Source organism: Molossus molossus, unplaced genomic scaffold, assembly GCF_014108415.1.
Source record: "Molossus molossus isolate mMolMol1 unplaced genomic scaffold, mMolMol1.p scaffold_m16_p_11, whole genome shotgun sequence".
Lineage (NCBI taxonomy): Eukaryota > Metazoa > Chordata > Mammalia > Chiroptera > Molossidae > Molossus > Molossus molossus.
In genome coordinates this window covers 53,079,948-53,106,888 of record NW_023425346.1, presented here as the reverse complement: position 1 = coordinate 53,106,888, position 26,941 = coordinate 53,079,948, and the positions used below count along the sequence as shown (strand labels likewise).

General features: G+C 40.5%; 2 protein-coding genes and 1 pseudogene across 2 annotated transcripts; 2 read left to right on the top strand and 1 right to left on the bottom strand.

The window, feature by feature from the left end:
- Window positions 1–1,494: 1,494 nt before the first annotated feature.
- On the top strand, window positions 1,495–17,507 carry BZW1 (basic leucine zipper and W2 domains 1). The gene is given in 11 exon segments (XM_036254191.1): window positions 1,495–1,564; window positions 4,450–4,626; window positions 6,766–6,860; window positions 7,670–7,735; window positions 8,946–9,081; window positions 10,064–10,173; window positions 10,319–10,489; window positions 12,402–12,551; window positions 13,070–13,208; window positions 14,097–14,219; window positions 14,604–17,507. Coding segments are annotated over 11 exon segments (1,263 nt in total). The 5' UTR covers window positions 1,495–1,500; the 3' UTR covers window positions 14,636–17,507.
- On the bottom strand, window positions 11,306–12,267 carry LOC118625320 (glyceraldehyde-3-phosphate dehydrogenase-like). Its single transcript, XM_036254190.1, has one exon. It carries the CDS (start codon window positions 12,230–12,232, stop codon window positions 11,306–11,308), a length of 927 nt encoding a protein of 308 aa, XP_036110083.1. The 5' UTR covers window positions 12,233–12,267.
- On the top strand, window positions 15,257–26,314 carry LOC118624996 (annotated as a pseudogene).
- Window positions 26,315–26,941: the final 627 nt, after the last annotated feature.

Here is a 26,941-nt window from a genome sequence, read left to right as displayed (position 1 = left end):
CAGCCCCGTGGAAGGAAACATCGGGGCTCAGAGCCACGAGGGGGGCGGGGCAAGGCTCCAGAGGAGGAAGTCTCGCGATAGCAGACTGTGGGGCGGGGGTGGCACCTCTTCCCTCCTCCTCCTCGCGTTAGTTCCGGTCGCACGGGAGAGACCGCCGCAGTTGTCGCCACATCTGGAATTTCTGGCCCTTTTCTCTTCGCCTTAAATTCGGTGAGGCTTGGCGCCCTCCTGTCTGGGGTCGAGGTTGCGGCCCCTCGTCGGCGAGTAGAGAACGAGGGAGGCGGCAGGCCCTGGGCTGCCCGGCTTGGATGGGCCGAGCGGATGCCGCCGCAGGAGGCCGGGCCGGAGCCGGAGCCAGTATTCGAGGGCCGGGGCCACCGCCTCATCAGGGAGGCCGGGGGGCGGCCCCGGCCAGAACGTGGGTCCGGGGGCTGCGTCGCGGCGCCAGAGGTGGAGGCCGTGGCCGAGACCGGCCCCCCCTCCGGTCCTGCCGGGCCTGGGTAACAAAGCCACCGCGGCCTCTGTTGGGTGATGTACGCGTGGGGGGTTCCGGCGGGCGGGGCGGAGGAGCCGCCACCACCACCACTGCGGCCGCCTCCACCGCAGCTGCTTTCGCTGGAGGGCGGGCGGATGTACGGGGCGGCTGGGCCCCCGGCGCGAAGCGCCTCGGCGCCTGTGGTCCGCTCGTTGCGGCGGCCGCCGACGCCGGCGGCGGGGTCAGTAAAGAAGGGGCTGCCGGCCGAGGAGCATCCCCCGCCGCGCCCCGCCAGGACCGAGGGGCTGTCGGGCGGGGTCGCGGGTTGTCGTTCGTGCGGGACGCACGGGAAGGGTGTGGATAGGGAGACAGACACGTGCCCTTGGAGGAGGCTGGAAGTGTAGGGCATGGCGTAAGGGAGGCTAGGCCCGCTGTCAGTTGATTGTGCGGGCGGGAGTGGTGAAGCGGTCTCTGCAGTCACGGGTGCGACTCCAGGGTAGAGTCCCCCAGAAGGGATTCGCCTTTTGACAGTATCCTAAAATGACATACACCTTGACTAACTAGTTGGTAATCTTAGTCTCTGGCGTGCTTAGTGGCAAATATAAAGAGGAACGAGGAAGAGCAAAATACTGTCTATGGTGGATGATTTGCTTCCAGTCACTGGCGCTGTAAAGTCAACTAAAAGTGTATTTCACATTACATCTTTTTTTTTTTTTTGGACGTGGGGGCCGAACCTAGGACTGTCTGGTCCGCAGGCCAACGCTCCAACCGCTGAGCCAATCCGGCCAGGGCTCACATTACATCTTTAAAGAATTTCTTGTAGGTAGAAACGCAAGTTTTGAAGTTATATTTAATTAAAGTGAAGGTTAATTATTTTTGCCTGCCCACGTATATTGTCAAGACTGAAAGTATGTGTTCAGTTTGTTTTGTATGTGACTAGACCAAGTTTTAATGCTTTGTTTTGAAAATGAATGTTATGGCACTGATTTTTATGGCCTTATTCTTCTTTTCCTAGGGTGTCTTTTATGAATAATCAAAAGCAGCAAAAACCAACGCTATCAGGCCAGCGTTTTAAAACCAGAAAAAGAGGTAAATAATTTATTTAAAAATATCTCTTCAAACTTCCAGAATAACTTTTATAACTTGGATCCTCTGGATGGCAACTGCTCAGTACTAAAACCTTAAAATACCAGAAAGGAAATTGAATTTCTAGTTGACCATTTCCGATACCCTTAATATTTCTACGTGAATTCTTTTAGAAAAGTATGGGTTGCGTTTTCAGTGGCAAATTTTATTTAAGCAATTTTTTGCTTCAGGGGAAAGGTTCATTGGTAAAAAGAGAGCTCCTCTTGTGAGTATTGATTTCACCCAAACGTTATGAAGACTCCTGAGAGAAAAATTAGATTTGGCCCATGGAGATTGATTATGGAACAGTTAACATTGTAATGTTTTTTTTTTGAAATTAAGTATTTATCACAGACTTAGTAAGAAAAGTACTAAAATTATAGAAACTACTCTTTATTAGTGGATACTTAGATGAATATTGAATTTTGTAGCAAGGCACTGCTGTGCACTGGTAATGCAAAGTTAAATGAGATGTGGTGTCAGGTGAATTTTGTATTGGCCTTAATATTTTCTCCAAAACTTTTTGTTGCTCAGAAGCACATGTTGACCTTATTTTATAGGGGATTTTGAGGAAAAGGAGAACTGGGTCAACTATTGGTTATAAATTGTTTTTCTACTCTTGAGTAGAGACACTTTGAGATATATATTTTAAATCTTTTGTAACCCCTAATTATAGTCTGTCCCCTTGTAGTGGGGAGAACAAAAGTGATTTGATTCTAGTCTTTACAGATTCATTTACATTTAAGCCAGTAGATTTTCCCAAGCGGAGGAACAGAAGTTGGAAACCAGAGCAATTTAGCAATAATAGGGAAGAGTCCGTATCCTCTTGAGTATGTGGATTACTGGCATCATCTCTATATAATTTTATTGTTAGCATTAGGAAGAGATGTCACTTTCTCGCTTTCAGATTGAGATCACTCATGCCCTCCTAATTCTTAATGATTGGGTCTTGGGTAGGATGAACACCATCCTGATTTATCTAGGGCCAAATAGAGTTCCCAGGACATAGGCCTTCCAGTGCTAAAAACAAGAAAGTCCTGGGCAAACAAGGAGGAGTTGGTCACCCTTGTGCTGTGTGAAAATTAAGGTAGCATCTGCCCTGGCCGGTTTAGCTCAGCAGTTGGAGCATCGGCCTGCGGCACAGAGAGGCCCGGGTTCGGTTCCCGCGAAGGGCACGTACCTCGGTTGCAGTTTGTCCCCGGCCCTGGTTGGTCGTGCGGGTGGCAGCCACTCGATGTGTCCCTTCACATCGATGTTTCTCTCTCTCTCTTCCTCTCTCTCCCTCCCGCTCTATCTGAACAAAAAATGGAAAAATGTCCTCAGGTGAGGATAAAAAAAAAAAAAAAAATTAAGGTAGCATCTAACCTAGACAGAAAAATCAAGCACTGGCATGGAGTATATCATAGCAATTCAGTAAAAGCTAGATACGCACCCAGGGCACTCTTATGAGTACTTTATATCTTATTTATATCCTTTAATATTCACAACAACTTTATGAGATAGGCACTATTAATCACCATTTACAATAGGAAAATTTATGCATAAACAATGAGACTAGTTGCTCAGACAGTTAAATGATGGTCAGGATTTGGATCAGGCAGTTTGACTCAAGAGCTTTTTCTCTTAGCTTCTAGTCTTGAATTTCTCCAGGCTTTAATTTTCCTTCCAAATAGTGGGAATGAAAAGATCTACCTCACAAGGTTGTTAAAAGGATTGAAGCAAGGAAGCTATTGCAGTTTCTGTCATATATTGGATCTTAATAAGTACCAATGGAGTGAGTTTTTTAGAAAGTATACACAGTGGCCCTGGCTGGTTTGGCTCAGCAGTTGGAGTGTTGGCCTGTGGACCAGAGAGTCCTGGGTTTGGTTTCCGCTAGGGGCACATACCAAAAAAGAAAGGAAGTATACAAAGTATTATGAGCATTTAAAGAAAAGAATGAACAACTCCAGTGTTTGGACAAAATTTAGGAATTAAATTTACTTGAGGTTTAGGGGATGTCCTAAATTTCAGAAAAGTCCAGAGGCAATGGAAGAACATTCCAGATAGGCAGTAGGAACACACGAGCTTATTTAGCTCACTTAATGACTTAATGTGAAAAAATAATGGAAGAAAAGCTACACAGTTCTGTGCCTAGACAATCCTGCCTTGTGCTAACACACGGGAAACTTGCACAGGGTATGTGTTTATTCTTCTGTTTATTTGCTAGTGTTCTAGGTCTTGAGTAATCTAGCTTGTGTTTGTTTTTTTCCAGATGTTGAATTAAATGAAATTGTGATTAATGTGATTAACTTATTCATTGGTTATAATTTCATAAGGTGGTGGTTTCATGGCATTTTGGTAAACCTTTTAAAACTAAATGTTTCGGCACTGGCCAGTTTGGCTCAGCGGTAGAATGTCGGCCTGCAGGCCAATGAGTCCTGGGTTCGATTGCAGCCAAGGGCATGTACCTCGGTTGCAGTTCGTCCCGGCCCTGGTCGGGGTCGTGCGAGAAGCAACCAGTTGATGTGTCCCACTCATGTCAGTGTTTCTCTCTTGCACTCTACCTGGAGATAAATAGAAAAATATCCTCGGGTAAGGATAAAAATGAATAAAATAACCCAGCTGGTGTGGCTCAGTGGTTGAGTGTTGACCCATGCACCAAGAGGTTACCAGTTTGATTCCTGGTCAGGGCATATGCCAGGTTGTATGCCAAATCCCCAGTGTGGGGCATGCAGGAGGCAGCCAGTTGATGTTCTCTCTCATTGATGTTTCTATCTCTCCCTCTCCCTTCTGTCTCTAAAAATCAATAAAGAAAAAAAAATAATAATAATAAAGTAAAACTAAATGTTTTTGTGTTTTCCACCCCCCAGATGAAAAAGAGAGGTTTGACCCTACTCAGTTTCAAGACTATATTATTCAAGGCTTAACTGAAACCAGTACTGATTTGGAAGCAGTAGCAAAGTTTCTTGATGCTTCTGGAGCAAAACTTGATTACCGCCGATATGCAGAAACACTTTTTGACATTCTGGTGGCCGGGGGAATGCTGGGTAAGTGTCTGGGTTTTGTGGGAAATGTGTTGTATGGAAAAGATTTTTAAGAGTCCAGAATATGAACTATTCTATCAAATTGAGGTGGCTTTGGTTTTTTTAACCCACTTAGGATTTTTCTACTTTTAACTCCCAAATCATAGCAAGTTAGCAAATTGCCTTACTCTGTCTAGCTTTATATTTAAAATGTGTTACAGAATTATAACATTTGGGGATAACTTCTCTTTTCTGATAACCCAAATCCCCTAAAAGATCCCCAATTAGTGATTCTTTTTTCCCCAAACTATGTTTGAACACTACCAGTTAATGGAGAAACCCATCCCTCTTGTTCTGTCTTATGAAATACTTTTATGTACCGAAGCCTCTAGTCCTGTATTCTTCAATACATTAGCTGCTAGATACATATGGCAGTGTATTAAAATTAATTTCACCCTTTATTTTTAATATGGCTATTAGATTTAAAATTACATTATGTGGCTCACATATTTCTGTTGCACGGTGTTGCTTTAACTTAACTCCTACCTCCTACAGCTCAGGATATCTTAACAGAATGTACTGCTTAGTTATGTATCTTCAAATGATGGTGATAATTTTATTTCCTTAGCTCTTTAAGGTATTTCAAAATGTTTTCAGAGTAATACTGTATTGACCCTCACAACCAAGCTGACAGAATCAGAGCTCCCATTTGTATACATGCAGAATGGAGGCTTAGAAAGGCTTCAGTGACTTGTATGCTGTCAAACAGTTGCTCAGTGGTGGAACCAGGAACGTAACATTCATACATTCTAGTACCTAATCAAATGAATATTTCTTTCATTGTACTACCCGTTTGTAGTAAGAAATATGAAATATATGCATTCATAATACTGCCATCAATAAGCCTGTTTATAAAATTCATTTTAGAACAATTTACTAAGGAAAATTTCATTTATTATATATATATATTTTTTTGTCCTCAGCCGAGGACATTTCTCCATTTTTTGTTCAGATAGAGTGGGAGGGAGGGAGGGAGAGGAAGAGAGAGAGAGAGAGAAACATCGACGTGAAAGGGACACATCGAGTGGCTGCCACCCGCACAACCAACCAGGGCCGAGGACAAACCGCAACCGAGGTACGTGCCCTTAGCGGGAACCGAACCCGGGTCTCTCTGGACCACAGGCTGACGCTCTAACCGCTAAGCCAAACTGGCCAGGGCCTAAGGAAAATTTCAAACATATCTTAAAATAGTTGAACTTCTGGTCTTTTACCCAACTTCAGTAATTATTAACCATCTTAATTCTGTTTATGCCCCTGTCAATTTCTTTTATACATCTAAAAAATTTTTTTGTAAATATGTTTTATTGATTTTTTTTTTAGAGAAAGGAAGAGAGTGATAGAGAAACATCAGTGTGAGAGAGATGCATTGGTCTGCTGCCTCCTGCTTTCATCTCCCTTCCCCCATATTTCAAAATATACAGACATCATTTATCCATAAATACTTACAAATGTATTTAAAAGATAAAGTTTCTAACTTGTAGATTTTTATAGCTAGCCTCTTTGGAAGCTTGAAGGGTGGTTTTCTATATGTAAAGTTACGTATCAAAACCATCTTTGGGTCCTGGCCAGTTTGGCTCAGCGGTTAGCGCGTCAGCCCATGGTCCAGAGAGATCTGGGTTCAGGTCCCGCTAAGGGCACGTACCTCGGTTGCAGTTTGTCCCTGGCACTGGTCGGGGTCGTGCAGGAGGCAGCCACTCGATTTGTCCCTTTCACGTTAATGTTTTTCTCTCTCTCTTCCTCTCTCTCTCTCCCACTCTATCTGAACAAAACATGGGAAAACGTCCTCAGGTGAGGATTAAAAACAACAACAACAACTTTGAATATCTCCAATTGAGTGACAGATTTGGCACTGTTGATTTAATGGTCAGTGCAGCAAGTTTCATTGAGTTGCTAAAGTGGGTTATTTCTGTAAATTGTTTGACTTTATTCATACACATTGAATCAACCTAGCTGTGTTCCTGTTGAGAAATTGACTTGCTTTCAGATCATCTGTTAGAATTTTTATCATTTTATTTTATAATGAGAATCCTCACAGAAAGTAAGGTTGAAATGATTACTCATTCTAAATAAAGGTCACTGCAATTTTTTTGTAATACGCCTTAGCCCCAGGTGGTACACTGGCAGATGACATGATGCGTACAGATGTCTGTGTGTTTGCAGCACAAGAAGACCTAGAGACCATGCAAGCATTTGCTCAGGTAAATAAAACTTTACATAATAATTTCAGTTAGTTACTCTCCATCTGACTAATGTTTAAGGGAAAGTCTACTTTTAAGAGGTTGCAGTAGAAGATTGAAGGAATTTGAATTGAAAGGTTTAATTAGAGTCAGTGTTCTTGGTGACATGATGAATTACAAACTTCAAAATGTGTTGAGGAAAACAAAGTAGAAAATATTGAATTAGTTCTTCTTGTTTGTCCCTATGAAATGAATACATTTTAAAGAAAAAAATGTCCAACTGAAAAGGAAAATCAGTTCCCTGTCATGATTTCCATTGAGTTATTCTGCATATAACTGTTTAAAAGGTGAATGAGTTTTAGGCAGATTAGCTTACCAATCAAAATCTCATTTGAAGGTTTTAACATAGTTATGTTTGCATTACTTTAAGCAAAGAATTCAAGTTCAATTTAACAGATAATAGTTATATCAATACGAAAGTAAAACTACATTTTATCATCTTATTCTGTTAATATCCCACAAATGGCTAAATGACTTATATTTGAGCAATAATTAGTCTTGGCTTTAATATTTGGCAGTAAAAATCTATTATAGGGTGCTATTAAAGCATTAACAGCATTGCATTGGTACACTGCAGGGTTTGGGAGTTGACAGATATTTCCCAAGCTGGTTGAAACAACCTATAAACTTATATTTTGTGGGAGGTTCCCTTCTTTTCTGTTCTAGAGATACTATTGGAGAGATTTCAGTGGTCCTGACCTAGATCTTTTTAAGAATCTGGCATCTATACATATGAATTTATCATTATATTTCTTTACTATTCTTCATAGGTTTTTAACAAGTTAATCAGGCGCTACAAATACCTGGAGAAAGGTTTTGAAGATGAAGTTAAAAAGGTATGAAGAGCAATATACTTTGTGGGAAACAGAAGGTTGGGGTCAAAGAGGGGAGTGTTGAATCCTTATTCGGTCACAGATTTCAGATCATTTGTACTTGTTAAATCACTTCTCCCTTTTCACCAATCCCCATCCCATCTGGCGACCATCAGTTTGTTCTCTATATCTGTGAGTTTCTGTTTTATTTGTTCATTTATTTTGTTTTATTAGATTTCCACATATAAGTGAAACCATACAGTATCTGTCTGTCTCTGTCCGACTTAATTTCACTTAGCATAATATTTCTAGGTCCATCCATGTTGTTATAAATGGTAGTATTTTATTTTTTTATGGCCAAATAGTATTTAATTATTAATGTTTTGGATTTCTTCAGATAAATACCCAGAAATGGTATTGCTGGGTCATATGGTAGTTCTGTTTTTGTTTTTTTGTTTTTCCTTTCTTTATTGATTTTAGAGAGGCAGGGAGAGAGAGAGAGAGAGAGAGAGAGATAGAAACATCGATTGCCTGCCTCCTGCATGCCCCATACTGAGGATTCGGCCCACAACCTGGGCGTGTGTCTTGACCGGGAATCGAACCAGCAACCTCTTGGTGCATGGGTCGACGCTCAATCACTGAGTCACACTGGCTGGGTGGTACTTCTAATTTTAATTTTTTGAGTTACTCCATACTGTTTAGATTTTAGATAATTTTAGATATTTAGACAGGCTATCTCTGAAATGTAGTTTTGGGGTAGATCATTTAGTTTAATTTGCTATATACTGTTCCTTACCTCTGTGTCCAAGCAAGTGGCAACACTAAAAATCAAAGTGGAGTTTGTTCAAAAGATAGAGGGTAGAGGATCAGAGCTAAGCACATTGAGAAAGAGAGATTTAGCCTACTTGCTATTTGAGTCTTGGATATACTATGTATGGGTACACAGAAAATCTGGTAATGTTTTTCGTATCATTTATAGAGTATCTGGCACTATTCTAATTATTAGCTCATTTAATCTTCACAAAAACTCTGTGAGGCAAGTTTTATCCACATTTTACATATGAAGAAACAGGCTCAAAGTTAACTTGCCTCAAATCACTCAGCTAATGAGTATTATAACTGAGACATAAACTTGGATGGTACTCCAGAGCCCATACTTGTGACCAATACAGTATGCTTTACTGTTTCTGTTTATATAATTGCTCTTTTAACACGTAACTATTTATTTTTATAGCTGCTGCTGTTCTTAAAGGGTTTTTCGGAGTCGGAGAGGAACAAGCTGGCTATGTTGACTGGTGTTCTTCTGGCTAATGGAACACTTAATGCATCCATTCTTAATAGCCTTTATAATGAGAATTTGGTTAAAGAAGGTAATTAGCCTTTAGTAAAGGATACTTTTTAGTTGGTTGAGGGTAGGGTAAATAAGAGCATGAAGATGAACTGATATAAAAGTTATGATAGAGTTTATCTAAATTTGACTTGTGTAATAGTCTCTTTATCCTTAAATTTAATAGGTTGATTCAAATTATTAGACATTTATTGTATGCTTTTGGCATCCAGGGATAATGGCTTGCTTTAGGCAAACAGCAAATATTCAGGGTCCAGGTGCAATGTGATTATAAAGTAAAAAAAAATTTCAATTTCGTGGTAAGGGTAACCTGTAAGGAGATTAATTCCAATCAGGAGACTTGGGAACATCTTTAATAGAGAAAGTGCCATTGAGGAAAATATCAAGCAGAAAAGGAAAATAAGTTCCTTATTGATTTCCATAGTTAAAGTATTCTGTACAGTAATAAAAAGCTAACTTTTTTAAAACTCAGTATTTTTTTTTATTTTTTTAATCCTCACCTGAGAATATGTTTTTATTGATTTTAGAGAGAGAGAAAGGGAGAGGGAGAGAGAGAGAAACATTGATTAGTTGCCTCTCGTACGTACCGGGACCAGGGATCAAATCTGAAACCTGGGTATGTGCCCTGACCAGGAATTGAACCCATAATCTTTTGGTGTATGGGACAATGCTCCAACCAATCGAGCCATACTAGCCAGGACAAGAATACTGAGTATTTAACATGCCTTATTTAAATTCTCATAACAACCCTGTCAAGAGTAACTGTTAACCCTCATTTTACACATTAGAAAACAGTTCAACTTGACTAAGAATACACAACCAGCAAATGGTAGAGTAGAGAAATTGGTGTTAAGTGGTAAGCAGTAGCAGAGGGATGTTCAGGGGTAAGTGTGGGGATAAAGCGAGTAATCCTTTGTGGTTGAACTATGGATGGAGGAAATGGGGTGGTGCAGTGGTTGAATTCAGGAAGGTAGTTCTGTTAAGTATGCTCTTTTTTTCTATAGGGGTTTCAGCAGCTTTTGCTGTAAAGCTATTTAAATCATGGATAAACAAAAAAGATATCAATGAGGTAGCTGCAAGTCTTCGGAAAGTCAGCATGGATAACAGACTGATGGTTTGTAACTTCTTTCATTCTTTTTTGCCATTCTTGCCAGGAAAATGTAATAAGGGAACTTTGTCATTTGTAATCTTTGAAGAAAAGAGAAATTTTTCTTAATCTGATTTTAAGATCACTTAACTAAATTAAATTCTCCTTTCAGGAACTTTTTCCTGCCAATAAGCAAAGTGTCGAACACTTCACAAAGTATTTTACTGAGGCAGGCTTAAAAGAGCTTTCAGAATATGTTCGGAATCAGCAAACCATAGGAGCTCGTAAAGAACTCCAGAAAGAACTTCAAGAACAGATGTCCCGTGGTGATCCATTTAAGGAGGTATGATATTTTTGTTTAAACTATCGTTATATGGTTAAGTTTCTGGCAAAGAAAAATTTAAAGTGTTCCACCAGAGTGAGCTTTTTTTTTTTTAATCCTCACCTGAGGACATTTTTCAATATTTTGTTCAGCTAGAGTGGGAGGGAGAGAGAGAGAGAGAAACATTGACGTGAAAGGGACACATCGAGTGGTTGCCACCCACACCACCCAACCAGGGCCGGGGACAAACTGCAACTGAGGTACGTGCCCTTAGCCGGAACCGAACCTGGGTCTCTCCGGACTGCAGGCCAACGCTCTAACCGCTAAGCCAAACCGGCCAGGGCTGAGCTTTAATTATTAGCTACAGAACATTGTGTTGGGGTTTTGCCTTAGTCTTTTTCCTAGTTAGCGCCTTACTGGTGCCCAGAAACTATAACACTTGGGGATTTTGTAGGGTGCAAGCCAACGGACAGACTTTCCATTTCCGTCTCAGTTCTTTCCTAGCTAGTTTGCCTATGTGTAAAATAGGGTTTGAATCAGATGTCCATTCCTTCCGGTTCTAAAAGCTCTCTGATTATATATGTGGTACATGTGGTTGTTGCCACTTGCATGAAATGTGTTTTTATGCCTTTTTTTTTTTTTTTGGTTGGGTACAGTGAACTTTATTGATGGTACATGACAAAGTAGGGCTCCCTAAGCCCCTCCCCTTCAGGGGATCTGGGGTGGAAACTAGAGGTCAGGAGATCTCAGTGTGTTGAGGGATCAATTTGGGACAAGGACTCCCCAACAGCTGAGGGCCTCTCTTCTTCTTGCTGGGGTTGGTGGTCCAAGGGGCTCTTACTTCTTAGAGGCCATGTGGACCATGAGGTCCACCACCCTGTTGCTGTAGCCAAATTCATTGTCATACCAAGTTCCCTGTCCTATCAGTACCTGGTCCTCAGTATAGCCCAGGATGCCCTTGAGGGGGCCCTCTGATGCCTGCTTCACTACCTTCTTGATATCATCGTATTTGGCAGCTTTCTCCAGGCGGCAGGTCAGATCCACAACAGACACATTGGGGGTGGGGACACGGAAGGCCATGCCAGTTAGCTTCCCGTTCAGCTCAGGAATGACCTTGCCCACAGCCTTGGCAGCTCCAGTAGAAGCAGGGATGATGTTCTGGGCAGCTCCTCGGCCATCACGCCACAGCTTCCCAGAGGGGCCATCCACAGTCTTCTGGGTGGCAGTGATGGCATGGACCGTGGTCATGAATCCTTCCACAATGCCAAAGTTGTCATGGATGACCTTGGCCAGGTGGGCCAAGCAGTTGGTTGTGCAGGAGGCATTGCTGACAATCTTGAGGGAGTTGTCATACTTGTCATGGTTCACGCCCATCACAAGCATGGGGGCATCCACAGAAGGGGCAGAGATGATGACCCTCTTGGCTCCACCCTTCAAGTGCGCCCCAGCCTTCTCCATGGTAGTGAAGACACCGGTGGACTCCACAACATACTCAGCACCAGCATCACCCCATTTGATGTTGGCGGGATCTCGCTCCTGAAAGATGGAGATGGATTTTCCATTGATGACAAGTTTCCCGTTCTCAGCCTTGACTGTGCCTTTGAACTTGCCTTGAGTAGAATCATACTGGAACATGTAGACCATGTAGTTGAGGTCAATAAAGGGGTCATTGATGGCGACAATATCTACTTTGCCAGAGTTAAAAGCAGCCCTGGTGACCTGGCGCCCAATACGACCAAATCCGTTCACTCCGACCTTCACCATTGTGTCTCAGGGCTGAGGCTGGCACTGCGCAGGAAGACGTGGCTGTCTGACGAATTGGAGGAGCAGAGAGCCATGTGTTTTTATGCTTTAGCGTAAGATCTAAGTTTGATGTATGGAGCATGTACATACATATGTACAATTTCTGTTAAAAATTTGGATTCTTTTGCAGATAATTTTGTATGTCAAGGAGGAGATGAAAAAAAACAACAACATCCCAGAGCCCATTGTCATTGGATTGATCCGGTCCAGTGTAATGAGCTCTGTGGAATGGAACAAAAAAGAAAAGCTTGTAGCAGAGCAAGCCATCAACCACTTGAAGGTATTAGTTGGATCTGTGCCTTGACAAAACATTCTGCTTTTAAGTTCAGGAAAGTGAACTGTTACTGTGCTTTTTCTAAGAGTATTTATTACATCTGTGGTTCCTAGGAATAATTCACCAGTGAATAGACAAATAACATATTAATTCTTGATGTAACTTTTTTAAAAGCCTGATGTGGGCTTTGTTTGGTTCACAGGTTAAAAATGAGTATGTGTTTAAAAATAGTTATGTCTGCAATTTTGTGTTTGTTTTTGAGAGAATATTGGAAAATAGATGCATTTTCTTCTTTTTCATTTAAAATATTAAACATTGTATTGAAACTCATCTGGAATCTTTGATTGATTCAGTATTGCTTATTTGACGTAGATGCTTAGCAGATTTTTCTGCTTTACAATTTTTTTCCCCACTAAATATTTACAGTGGTTGTAAAAGATGAATTATGTTCTGTATTTTAGAAATCTTATAATGGATGGTTAGCAGAATGAATGACTAAATCTTTTCTCCCTTTCCTTCAAAAGCAATACAGCCCTCTCCTTGCTGCCTTTACTGCTTAAGGTCAGTCTGAGCTGACTCTGTTACTGAAGATTCAGGAGTATTGCTATGATAACATTCATTTCATGAAAGCCTTCCAGAAAATAGTGGTGCTTTTTTATAAAGGTAATTTAAAAGTTCAATTTTGTGAATACATTTAATAAAAACCCTAAAATACTCAAAGTAATTCTAATGAATAGTTGTCTTAGCATAAGCTCCCTAAAATGTTTTATGCTAATCACAGGGTTGAGTTGTCCCCCCATTGAATCATTGAATTGGGTGCCCCCCCCCCTTTTTTAAAGAATGGGGGCCCTGGCCGAATAGGTAGGTAGGTAGGTAGGTAGGTCATTTGGTTGAAGAATTGTCCCAATATGCAAAGGTTTCAAGTTTAGTCCCTGGTCAGAGCACAGGAATCAACCAATGAATGCATGGATAAATGGAACAACAAATTTATGTTTCTCCCTCCCTCCCTCCCTTCCTCTTTCTCTCTAAAATCAATAATTAAAAAAGGAAGAGTGGAATAATGAACTCCGAGTAACCCATGATTTAGTGATTGTCAGCTTAGGTTTCTTAAAAGTATCTATACCCCTGCTTATTTGCCACTCAGATTATTTAGAAACAAATCCTAGAAATCTTTCATTCTTAATTCTTCCACTATAAGCTGGTGTGGCTCAGTGGTTGAGTATCAACCCATGCACCAAGAGGTCACCAGTTCCATTCCTGGTCAGGGCACATGCCCAGGTTGTGGGCCCCATCCCCAGTTGGGGGCATGTAGAAAGCGGCCAGTCGATGCTCTCTCTCATCATGTTTCTATCTCTTCCTCTCCCTCTCTCTAAAATCAATACAGAAAAAATAATTTAAAAAAAGAGTGTATAGTGCTTTAAAAAAAAAGGGCTTTAAATACAGGCTTATTTTTTTCAGTAGGATCTTTATTGCTATGCAGGCATTTGCACCTTAGGTGGGTTCTAACTGCATAAAACTGCCCAAATGTAATGATCGCTCTCTTCTTTATAGCTGAAGTCCTGAGTGAAGAACCCATTCTGAAGTGGTATAAAGATGCACATGTTGCAAAGGGGAAAAGTGTCTTCCTTGAACAAATGAAAAAGTTTGTGGAGTGGCTCAAAAATGCTGAAGAAGGTAAGTCTTTTTTTTTGTGCAGTTTGGTAAAGTCTGACAACTAGTAAATATGGCCATAGAATGTGTCCACACCTGCTGCTTTCTTTAATTTAGATACCGTTTTGTACCTAGAATACAGATTTTTATTCATTTATTTACTTTAAGGCAGTTGAGGAGAACTAGACTTTATTGAAATCTTTTGATGGCCATAATACTGAACTTTCTTAGAAAATTTGAAAATTTTGTGAGTATCTAATACTTATGAATTTTGAGATTTATAAATGAATACTTTTGGAGATACCTGTCATATAAGTGGAACATTAATAGAAAGCTTCACAGTTATAAATGGTAACTTTAGCTTTCTGGTGTTATATAATGCTTGACCACATTTTCCCCCTTTTCTAGAATCTGAGTCTGAAGCTGAAGAAGGTGACTGAATTTTGAAACTGCACCCTCAGTAAAGCAAACAGGAGTTGTAGATAAAATGTCATGTCTCATGTGTCCTGGTTCTTACATCTTCCTACCTCCCTATATCAAGCATGATATAAGGGCTTTCATGGCAAATTTTATTTTAACTGTTTCTATGGTTACTGGAAATGTTGGGTTTAGTTTCTAAAACCATGTTTTAAGTAGCTACAGGAGCTATAGATTTGAATTTAATGTTGCATTAGTCTTTTTAGTTATCTTCTACCTCCTGTATTTTCTACTGTAATAATGTAATTTAAGGCATTCCATAATGAACAGTTAACTTTTTTCCTGGGTTTTCTATATAAACAGTTTTCAAAATATGATTTGGTTAAAAATAATTTGTTATAAAAATTCTGTTTGCAAATTAAACTGTAAAAGTATCCAAAGTTTCAAGAAGCAATGCTTTGTGTGATCTGGTATGCCCAAAGTCCTCCTCGTCAATGAAAATCTCATGTACAGTAATTGAATTCATTACCACGAATCTTGAATATTTGGACCATTGCTTGCTTACATGTTAGTATTTTCTTGCATTTTTAACCCAGATGTTTTTGAGCTTGGTTGTTCTCTGGTTGTCATTCCTTAGTGAAGCCATGGAGAACAAGCTTGAGAGTGAGGTCTTTGGGAAATCATATGTGGCAGAGGTGGTGGGAAGAAAAAAGTTGAACTTTTTCTCATTGAGAAACTTCTGCATTCAGTGTGTATCTTTCCAGGCAAAACAAATGGGTATTCTTTTCATACCATTTTAGCTGTTCCTTAGAAAAGTCTTGTCACTTAACAAATTTAACACTTGTCATACACTTAGATTGATAGGAAAAAACTCATGAAATAGTGTGAGTAAAGGAAATGACTGTACTAAACCCAGTAAATTGTTGAAAATGTTAAGTGTCAGCATGTTCTAATTGAGACGCTAAATATAATTCTTATTTCCTATTGGCTTAGAATATTTGATGTAAAAAATGGAGTGCAGTGGTATTGATATATTCCCACTTGGTCATATAGGACCAGCTTCATTCTCTTAACATGTTCATTAATTAATGACTCAAGCATCTGGCTATTAACATACCCTAGTTGCCTTTTTAAATTTTTTAATTGCCATGAGCCAAATATCTCTTCTATACAGTTGATTCATTTATTTTAATGCTGCCTTTTAATTTTGCCTTTCCTTGCTGCCACCCATCTAAATATGTAGTCAGTAGAAAACAAAATGTGACCACACATTTTGATGGAAAGACTACATCTTAAAAGTGAACATTTTGGAAGTTTTGATTGTGGAAAAAAACTAGCTTAGAATAATGCCACCAGAGTCTGAGTGTAAATTGCCCCCTTCAAAGGTGCCATTTTTATGAGCCAAGAATTTGGTGTTCAACAGTTCATTTGGAGGGAATCACATGTAGTGTAATTTGAAATAAAGGTGTATAGTAACCTTAAGAAAAGCATTATTACTGATACTATTGTGAATTGGGTGAAATTGTTAAATGAATAACTTTGATAAAGTTTTCATGCACAGGCAAAATGTATTCACTAGGTTTCTACGTAGTGATCTGCTTTTACTTTGTAATTTGTAGTCCTCAAAAGACTTTTTTAAAGAAATAAAGTCCATCCTTATACTTAGGTTATATAGGTCAGTCTTCTTTTTTATTTTTTTGTAAACTTTATGTTAATGTCCAGTGGTAACTGTATGTTATACATTCAGGTGTCTCTACTATGTAAGCATTAAATAATTGCTCTTTCGTCCTTATAGCTCCCAAACTAGAAACACCTACAAAGAGTTCTGATGTAGCGGAAACTACATAACATTTCTACAACCAAATCATTGCATGTTACTGCTGTTCAAAGTGTACCCTGTTCTATTATATACTGTGTATAGTGAAAGATGTGTAGTCTTCCAGAACAACATTATGATCTTTGATCATATTTTTTTTCCTTCATAATGGCAAGGTAGTATTTACTTACTACAATATTATAGTAAATGGATATCACCTGTGATAGTATAAAGAAAGGGAATGCTTTCTGAGAAGACTGCAAATTTTCTTCTTGAATTTTAAGTGGTAATTTTGGAACTCAGTTGCCAATCCCAACCTATGGCCACAAATATGTAATTCTTAATATAGATGTTAACATTGTACTTGTATGATCAGATAAATGTTGATTTTCCTAACTTGGTGTCAGTTTCAGAGGATAAGTCTCTTAGATGCCATAATTAAATGTGTGTTTAGAGCTGATCATAAGTTTTTTAATCTTAATTATTCTAGAGTATTGTTCTAGAGGTATTTATTATGCTGTTCTTAGGAAAACTCCAAATACCAAAAACACCACAGGATATTTTGACACAGCATAATAATGATGGTGGTGAGAGGAAATCCATGTAACTGAGACGTTAACTTCAAATTCAGTGTTTCTCAATGCTCATTATCACTCTCCCCCAGGAAGCCTTTTTAGAGTTTTCTAATAGCACCCCAATAAATTTTATTATAGATAAGTTCGTATGTGTATTGTATCTGCTTTATACATTAAAAGAATAGGGTTTATTCGATCTCATTTGGAGGTGATATATCATCCCCAATGAGAGTACATAACTTGGAACCTCTTTTTAGAAAGAGGGTTATAGTAGAGGACCTAGCGATAGATGTTTGTTTGCATTGGCAGACATATCTTCATGCAGATCTGTATCCTGAAGCAGTCATCTTTTCTTCAAGGGTTATTAGAAAATTTGTTTTCTGCCAGTCACCATCTTTTAACAGTTATGCTTGCACCCTAGCCCACCATAGGCACCAGACAAATCATTTTCCATTGACTATGGAGATCTTAAGAGATTCTTACTTGAGCCCTGGCCAGTTTGGCTCAGCGGTTAGAGCGTCCGCCTGCGGTCTGGAGAGGCCCGGGTTCGGGGTTCGGTTCCCGCTGGGGGCATGTGCCTCGGTTGCAGTTTGTCCCCAGCCCTGGTTGGTCGTGCGGGTGGCAGCCCCTCGATGTGTCCCTTTCACATCGATGTTTCCCTCTCTCTCTCTTCTTCTCTCTCCCTCCCACTCTGTCTGTACAAAAAATGGAAAAGTGTCCTCGGATGAGGATTAAAAAAAAAGATTCTTACTTGATTGTAAATGTATCATAGATATTTGGGTTCCTTCTAACCTATAAAAATAAAAATTCTAGGTGAGTGATTTAATTAAAGCTGTAGACTACTAAATTACCTTTGTAAAAACTTGCCTCAGATATTGTGTACAGGTGCCATGTAAAATAGGTTAATAACATTTCTGTGAGAATTATGGTAAATGCCTTGCTAGTATTTTTCATAACAAAGTATTAGTCTTCTAGTATATACAGTATAACTATTCACCAGCCTACTGAGGCCTTAAAGGTTTGAAAACACAGTTTTTCGGTAGGCTTTGAGTGGACTTGAGAAGATGAAATCAGTACTTCTGATTTTGAAATCATTTATAATTGGCTTCTCTCTAAAAAACTTGAATTGCAATTAATTTGTACCTGAACACAATCCTATGCATGATTATATGAAATGGTGTGGCTCAAAGGAATTTTCCAGTGCCCTTTCAATCCTTTTATCCTTATTCTAGGATTATAGAATTAATGAATTGAAAAAAAGAATGAGGCTATTTTGCAAATACACTCAAGCACTGTCAATTTAGTAACTCTTAATTAGAACATTGGTTGACCTGGCCAGTGTGGCTCAGTTGGTTGGGCATCATTCCGTGTACTGAAACTTGCCGGTTCAATTCTTGGTCAGGGTACATCCCCAGATTTCGAGCTTGATCCCTCGTAGGGGGTGTGCAGGAGGTAGCTGATCGATGTTTCTAGCTCTCCTTTCCTCTCTAAAAAATCAATAAAAACATTATTTTAAAAAAGGAGCCTTGGTTAAAAGAAAAGCTCAGCTGCTTGTGCCTACTATAGTACCCTAGATGAGACGGTGGTAAAAAAAACAAAACTACTGAATCCTTTGCAGACTTTAAACTCATTAAACTGATATTAGAGCCTGGCTGGTGTGGTTCAGTGGGTTGAGTTTCCTTCATCCCATGGACTGAGAAGTCTGGGTTCAATTCGCTGTCCGCACATGCCCAGGTTGCAGGCTCGAACCCCGGTAGGGAGGCATGCAGGAGGCAGCCGAAGTGTCTCTCACATTAATGTTTCTCTCTCGCTTCCTTTCTCTAAAAAAAAAAAAATTTTAATTGATATTAGAATGCCTTTGTATTAGTGTAGCTTTCGGATCTGTACATTAAATGTGTAGAATGTGTGTGGGGTGCTACAGGATCATACAAATATTTGAGCTGCTCCATTTCAGGGAATTTCCAGTCAGTGAAACCATTTAAAAATATGTAAGGAAGAAAATAGTTTAAACCATTTTTTTCCCAAAGGTGAAATCCTGACAGCTGTACTTAAAAGTTAACTTAGAGGTAAGCCTACTGGGGGAATAAGTAACCCCTTTATAGACTGAAGCCTCTTCTTTAAGATGTTCTAAAAAAAAAAATAGAAAAGAAAAAGATGTTCTACATTTTCTGGCATCTTAAGAATAAAATATTTTCTCTGTAAATAACACCTCATTTTCATTTTAGTTAGGGAGTAATGGGTCTCAGTATGACAAACATTTGAAGAACAGAGAAAATAGATAGTTCTTGGCACTCTGAACAATCTCAAGTACAGACATCCCAGCCAGTAATTATGATGCTGTATTACTTATGTTTAACTGAAATTGGTTTTTGTTTCTACCCTTGAGAATGAATAAAATTTCATGAGACTCCTTATTAATGTAAAAAGAAAAGCAGTAACTTTAATTGATTGTTGTGTGCTGATAATCCTTAACTGCTCGAGTTGGTTAAGGCTAAGTCCTTGTCCTATTCATTTTCCCTGGGTGTTTTAAATATCATCAAAAGGCCTGTCCCTACAGACAATTTTTTTTCTCCAGACCAGTTTTGCTTTTGTTTGGCTCACATGTACTTCAAACACATAACCAAACATATACATGTCCAGAAAACGCCAGTGTTTTTAACTTGATAAAATAGTAATACCACCTATCATCTCCAGAAATCTTCAGGTCCCTTTCAGCCTTCACAAGTCCCTGCCCATTCCAACTCCATTACCACTACCCAAATTCAGGCTACCAGCATTAGCTAGGCTTGTCTTGAAATGCAAGTGTAGCCCTGGCCGGTTTGGCTCAGTAGTTAGAGCATCGGCCTGTGGACCAGAGAGTCTGGGGTTCGGTTCCCGCCAAGGGCATGTACCTCGGTTGCAGTTTGTCCCCGGCCCTGGTTGGGTTGTGTGGGTGGCAACTACTCGATGTGTCCCTTTCACGTCGATGTTTCTCTCTCCCTCCCTCCCACTCTATCTGAAAAAAATATGGAAAAATGTCCTTGGGTGAGGATTTAAAAAAAAGCAAGTGTAACAGCCTGGCTGGTGTGGCTCAGTGGTGAGCATTGGCCCATGCACCAAGGGGTCACCAGTTGGTCAGGGCACATGCCCAGGTTGTGGGCCCGATCCCCAGTGGAGGGGCATGCAGAAGGTGGCCAGTCGATGTTTCTGTTTCTCCCTCTCTCTAAAACTAAAAATTTTTTTAAATAAAATAAATGCAAGTTTAACATTCAGAATGCCAGTCGGTATGTAATGAAATACAACCTCTAGACAATGTGGTCTAATTACATGGAAACCTTTATTTATTTATTTTGAAAACAATATTTACAAGAAAAAAACACAATGAACCCTCATTGATCCATCACCCAATTTTAACTTACCTCATGGCCAATCTTATTTTGTCTGTATCTGCCTCCTCTGCTCCCTTCCTCAACCCCTCCTGGAGTTTTCTGAAGCAAACCCAAAACACCCTAACTTCTAGGAATCCTCGGTGACTTGAAAAGGATGCAGTTCTCTTCTGTTGGAACCAGGGGCTTCAGGCAACCATTCTTGTCACGATGTGAAAATTTCTAGGGACTTTTACCGTGCAAAACAAAATCTACAATGATCTGCAGAGCCCTACATGATCTGGACCCTGGTTGTCTCTCTAACCTCATCTAGTAATCTCCAACACCCATTCAGCTTCAACCACACTGGTCTCCTTGCTGTTCATGGAACAGACTTTTGCCTTAGGGACTTACTGTTTTGCCTTACTGTTTCCTCTTAGCCTGTACAGGCTTTCCTGGGTTTTCTACACAGATGTCTCCCTAAGAACTGCTCCAAAAACGTCTTCCATTCAAGTATTTACTGAGCGCCCTCTATCTACCTGGCATTGTTACAGGCTCTTGGTTGGTATGTGCCAAGAACAAGATTGGAGAATTTATTTTTCAGAGTTGCGTAAAAATAAGTTCCTGTAGAAGAAAAGCAGAGAAGGGTTATATGCATAGTGTTGACAACCGAGATTGTGGCAATTTTAAGTAACGGTTTTCAAGGAAGGCCTTGCTGAAATGAATACCTGAAGGAGAAAGTGAGATGTGTATTATCATCAGGGACTGTACTTGGTATTAGAATAAGGCCAGTGAGGCTGTAGCACTACATTTGAGGAGAAAATAGCTGACAATGTGGTCAGAAAGATGGAGTGGCACAGCAGGTATTATTAAGGTGGTTGTAAGGACTTTGGTTAAACTGATACAGAAACCTTTAGAGGCCCTGGCCAGTTTGGCTCAGTTGTTACAGCATCGGCCCGCAGTCCGGAAAGACCCAGGTTCGGTTCCCGCCAAGGGCACATACCCCGGTTGCAGTTTGTCCCCTGCCCTGGCTGGGTCATGCGGGCGGCAACCACTCGATGTGTACCTTTCACGTCAATGTTTCTCTCTCTCCCCCTCCCACTTTATCTGAACAAAAAATGGAAAAATGTCCTCAGGTGAGTATAAAAAAAAAAAAAGAAACCTTTGGAGGATTTTGAGATCAGTGATAGTGTAACAGGTTCACTCTGGCTTCTATTAATAGACGGGATAGGTACGGTGGATGTCGATTCCATTGATGGTCTAAATTCTTCACCCTTGCCTTGTCCACACCTTTTGCCATGTAACCTTCTAATGCGCTCCCTCATGTAAATTCTGGGGCTCAGAATGACTCCAACCAATGGGATGTTAGCAAATTGGCTCTGGACCACCACCATTCCTGAGGCCGGATAAGCTGCAAAGCCTGGAACTGCCTCTTTGTTTTTCCTTTATTGATTTTAGAGAGGAAGTGAGATGTTCTCTCAAACATCGATGAGAGAGAGCATGCCCCCCACTGGGGATTCGGCATGTGTCCCCCCACCCCCAATTGGAAATCAAACCGGCAACCTCTTGGTGCATGGTTCGACACTCAACCACTGAGCCACGATGGCCGGACTCTTTTTTTTTTTTTAAATCCTCACCTGAGGATATTTTTTTATTTTTTCAGATAGAGTGGGAGGGGGGGAGAGAGAAACATCGATGTGAGAGACACACCAATTGGTTGCCGCCCACACATGACCCCAACCAGGGTAGGGACCAAGGTACATGCCCTTGACCGGAACTGAACCTGCAATTCCTCGGTTCTCAGCCATCGCTCTAACCGCTGATCCCAAACAGCCAGGGCTGGAACTGCCTCTTTTACATCTAATGGGCCCTTAAGGTTTGTGTCATCCAATCTCATGTATTTTCCTTTCAGTCAAACGTGTAATCAATTCACTTTTGACTCTCAGTTCTCAGGCTAGAGATTAGTACAATAGAATATCCATATCAGCATCGTCAATGGCAAAATTTACTTATCTCAAAATTTAGAGTTATACTAAAAAATTTAGGACTCTTCTCAAGAAAAAAGTTCAGAGAAATCTTCTGTACAGGGAACTTTAACTTTGATGTAACTTTTGAGTGGGAAGTAAATTAACTTTAAGGCTATTGCATGTAAAATACCAGACATATGTGCCCCTTCTCCCCAGAATAGCTTATGTAGAATCTAGGCCACATTCTAATTGTTTTTCATGCAAACTATAACGCTAGGTAAATACTATTAACTTCCTTAGTTTTATAAATAACATAGGCAAGCACAGAGGTTTAGTGACATTCCAAGGTCATGCAGTTTAAGGGCTAGATTTGAATCTAGGCAGTCTGGCTCTGGAGCTGGGATCCTTATCTTGTCAACAAGGGAGAATTTATAGTATGATCTACAAATTTGCTTAAGCCCAGATGGTGTGCCTTACTGGCTGAGCATAGACCCAAGCACCAGGAGGTCACTGGTTTGATTCCTGATCAGGGCAATGTCCAGGTTGTGGGCCCAGTCCCCAGTGGGGGGCATGCCCATCTATATACTCTCTCATCGATGTTTCTAATTCTCCCTCTCCCTTCTTCTCTCTCTAAAATCAATAAGGAAAAAATAATTTTCAAATAATTAACTTCAGCCCTAGCCAGGAAGCTCAGTTGGTTAGTGCTGTCCCAATATGCCAAGGTTGCAGGTTCAATATCTGGTAAGGGCACATACAAGAAGCAACCAATGAATAAGGGGAACAACAAATCCACATTTCTCCCTTTCTCTCGAAAATCAATACACAAAAAACTGTAAAAATTAACTTCTTTCTGGCCCTGGCTGGTTTGGCTGGCGGTTAGAGTATTGGCCCTTGGACCAATGAGTTGTGGGTTCAATTCTGGTCAAGGGCACATATCTCAGTTGCAGTTCACCCCTGGCCCTGGTCCAAGTCATGTGGGAGGCAACCAGTCAATGTGTCTCTTCCCTGTTGATGTTTCTCTCTCTCCCCCCCCCCCCCTCTCTCTCTCTCTCCCCCTCCCTCCCTCCCACTCTATCTGGAGATAAATAGAAAAATATCCTTGGGTGAGGATTAAATAAATACATAAATAAAATTAACTTTTGCTCTACAAAGGACACAGACTACAAGCCACAGACTGGGGGAAAATACTTGCAAAAGAAACACCTGATAAAGGACTGTTACCCAAAATATACAAGGAACTCTTAGAAGTCACCAGTAAGAAAACCATCTGTCCCTGGCCGGTTTGGCTCAGCGGTTAGAGCGTCGGCCCGCGGTCCGGAGAGACCCAGGTTCGGTTCCCGCTAAGGGCACGTACTTCGGTTGCAGTTTGTCCCCGGCCCTGGTTGGTCGTGCGGGTAGCAGCCACTCGATGTGTCTCTTCACATCGATGTTTCTCTCTCTCTCTCTCCCTCCAACTCTATCTGTACAAAAAATGGAAAAATATCCTCGGGTGAGGATAAAAATAAATAAATAAATAAATAAATAAATAAATAAATAAATAAATAAATAAATAAATAAATAAAAAAAAAAAAAATAAAAATTTTCAAATAATTAACTTCAGCCCTAGCCAGGAAGCTCAGTTGGTTAGTGCTGTCCCAATATGCCAAGGTTGCAGGTTCAATATCTGGTAAGGGCACATACAAGAAGCAACCAATGAATAAGGGGAACAACAAATCCACATTTCTCCCTTTCTCTCGAAAATCAATACACAAAAAACTGTAAAAATTAACTTCTTTCTGGCCCTGGCTGGTTTGGCTGGCGGTTAGAGTATTGGCCCTTGGACCAATGAGTTGTGGGTTCAATTCTGGTCAAGGGCACATATCTCAGTTGCAGTTCACCCCTGGCCCTGGTCCAAGTCATGTGGGAGGCAACCAGTCAATGTGTCTCTTCCCTGTTGATGTTTCTCTCTCTCTCCCCCCCCCCCCTCTCTCTCTCTCTCTCCCCCTCCCTCCCTCCCACTCTATCTGGAGATAAATAGAAAAATATCCTTGGGTGAGGATTAAATAAATACATAAATAAAATTAACTTTTGCTCTACAAAGGACACAGACTACAAGCCACAGACTGGGGGAAAATACTTGCAAAAGAAACACCTGATAAAGGACTGTTACCCAAAATATACAAGGAACTCTTAGAAGTCACCAGTAAGAAAACCATCTGTCCCTGGCCGGTTTGGCTCAGCGGTTAGAGCGTCGGCCTGCGGTCCGGAGAGACCCGGGTTCGGTTCCCGCTAAGGGCACGTACCTTGGTTGCAGTTTGTCCCCAGCCTTGGTTGGGTCGTGTGAGTGGCAACCACTCGATGTGTCGCTTTCACGTTGATGTTTCTCTCTCTCTCCCTCTCACTCTATCTGAACAAAATATCGAAAAATGTCCTCGGGTGAGGATAAAAAAACAAAACAAAACAAACAGCTTAAAAAAAATAAAATAAAAAAGAAAACCATCTGATTGGAAACTAATGTCCACACAAAAACCTGCACATGGATGTTTATAGCAGCTTTATTCATAATTGTCAAACTTGAAATCAAACAAGACGTCCTTCAGTACGTGAATGAACTGTGGTACCTTCCAGACAATGGAATATTGATTCAGCACTAAAAAGAAATGAGCTATAAAGGTATGAAGAGTTGGAGGAACTTGAAATGTACATTTTAAGTCAGCGATTTTCAACCTTTTCCATCTCATGGTACACATAAATTACTAAAATTCTGTGACTCACCAAAATTATCTAGATTTTTTGCTAATCTGACACACACACAAAAAGGTATAATTTTGATTCATTCACACCAGAGTTATTGTGTTTGCTATTGTCATTTTTTTATTTGACAATCTAAGGAAAAGAGGTCAGTGCCCAACTAGTAAGGTTTGCATGTTTTTCTTTTTTAATCCTCACCCGAGAATACTTTTTCAACATTTATCTTTAGGTAGAGTTGGGGCGGGGGTGAGGGGAGAAACATCGATGTGAGACACACATCAATTGGTTGCCTCCCGCAGGACACCGACCAGGGCCAGCGACGAACTGCAACTGAGATAGGTGCTTTCGTCTGAAACTGAAGTCATGACTCCTTCGTCGGTGGACCAACACTCTTAACGGCTGAGCCAAACCAGCCAGGGCAGATATTGCACGTTTTAAAAATTCTCACACTGGTTGAAAATTGCTGCTTTAGGTGAAAGCCTATCCGAAAAGACTATGTATGTACTGTATGATTCCAACTACATGACATTTTGCAAAAGGCAAAACTAGAGACAATTCAAAAGATTAGTAATTACCAGAGGTTGAACATGGGAGGGAGGGAGGAACAGAGAAAGCATACTTTCAGAACAGTGAAAATCATCTGTATCTTATGATGTTGGATGTCATACATTAGTTCAAACAAATATAATGCACAACAGCAAAAATAAACCTGAAGGTAATCTATGGACTTTGGATGATTATGTCAACCTACCTTCTCAATTTTGCTATCAACCCAGACTACTATAAGACAGTCTTGGTCTCATCCCTTTTGCGGCCATCGTAGAAGCACCAGCAAAATAAAATTTAATCCCTTTGTGACTTCCGACTGAAGCAAGAACCGTAAAAGGCATTTCAATGCACCTTTCCACATTCGTAGTAAGATTGTTTTCTCTTTCCAAAGAGCTGAGACAGAAGTACAATGCTTGGTCCATGCCCATCCAAAAGGATGATGAAGTTCAGGTTGTTCCAAGGACATTACAAAGGGCAGCAAATTGGCAAAGTAGTCCAGGTTTACAGGAAGGAATACGTCATCGACAGTGAACGAGTGCAACGGGAGAAAGCTAATGGTACAACTGTTCATGTGGGCATTCACCCCAGCAAGGTGGTTTTCACTAGACTACAACTGGACAAAGACCGCAAAAAGATCCTTGAATGTAAAGCCAAATATCGCCAAGTAGGAAAGGAAAAGGGCAAATACAAGAAACAAACAATTGAGAAGATGCAGGAATAAAGTAATCTTACAACTTTTATTGAAACTTGAAACAACAAAAAACTGTCTTAAAACCATGGACAAAAATGCGGTTTTTAATAATTCAGACTTGGCTGTAAAAAATCCTGGACGCTTCTGTCATGTCCTGAAGGAGCGCAGGACCTTAAGCCATTTGCAAAATCCTCTTCAGGGGGAAGACAGGAAAGCAGCAATACTAAATCTTAACAGGAATACAGGAACAAAATCATCTCGGCTTATCTCTAGTTCTTCCCATCTTTTTTTTTCCATCCTCACCCGAGGACATTTTTCCATTTTTTGTTCAGATAGAGTGGGAGGGAGAGAGGGAGAAACACCAACGTGAAAGGGACACACTGAGTGGCTGCCACCCCACACGACCAACCATGGCTGGGAACAAACCGCAACCGAGGCACGCGCTTCTAGTGGGAACCAAATCCAGGTCTCTCCGGACAGCAGACCAGTGCTCTATCTGCTGAACCAAACCTGCCAGGGCTAATCTTTATCTTTTAATTGAGGTGACAGTGGTTAAGAAAATTAAATAGGTTTCAGGTGTACAATTTTGTAATACATCATCTGTATATTGTATTGTGTATTCACCACCCCAAGTAATTTGGTTTAGAAAAGGAAAGC

What these genes read in the sequence shown, in the direction of transcription:
- LOC118625320 (XM_036254190.1), bottom strand. Translation starts at nt 12,232, where the DNA reads ATGGTGAAGGTCGGAGTGAACGGATTTGGTCGTATTGGGCGCCAGGTC.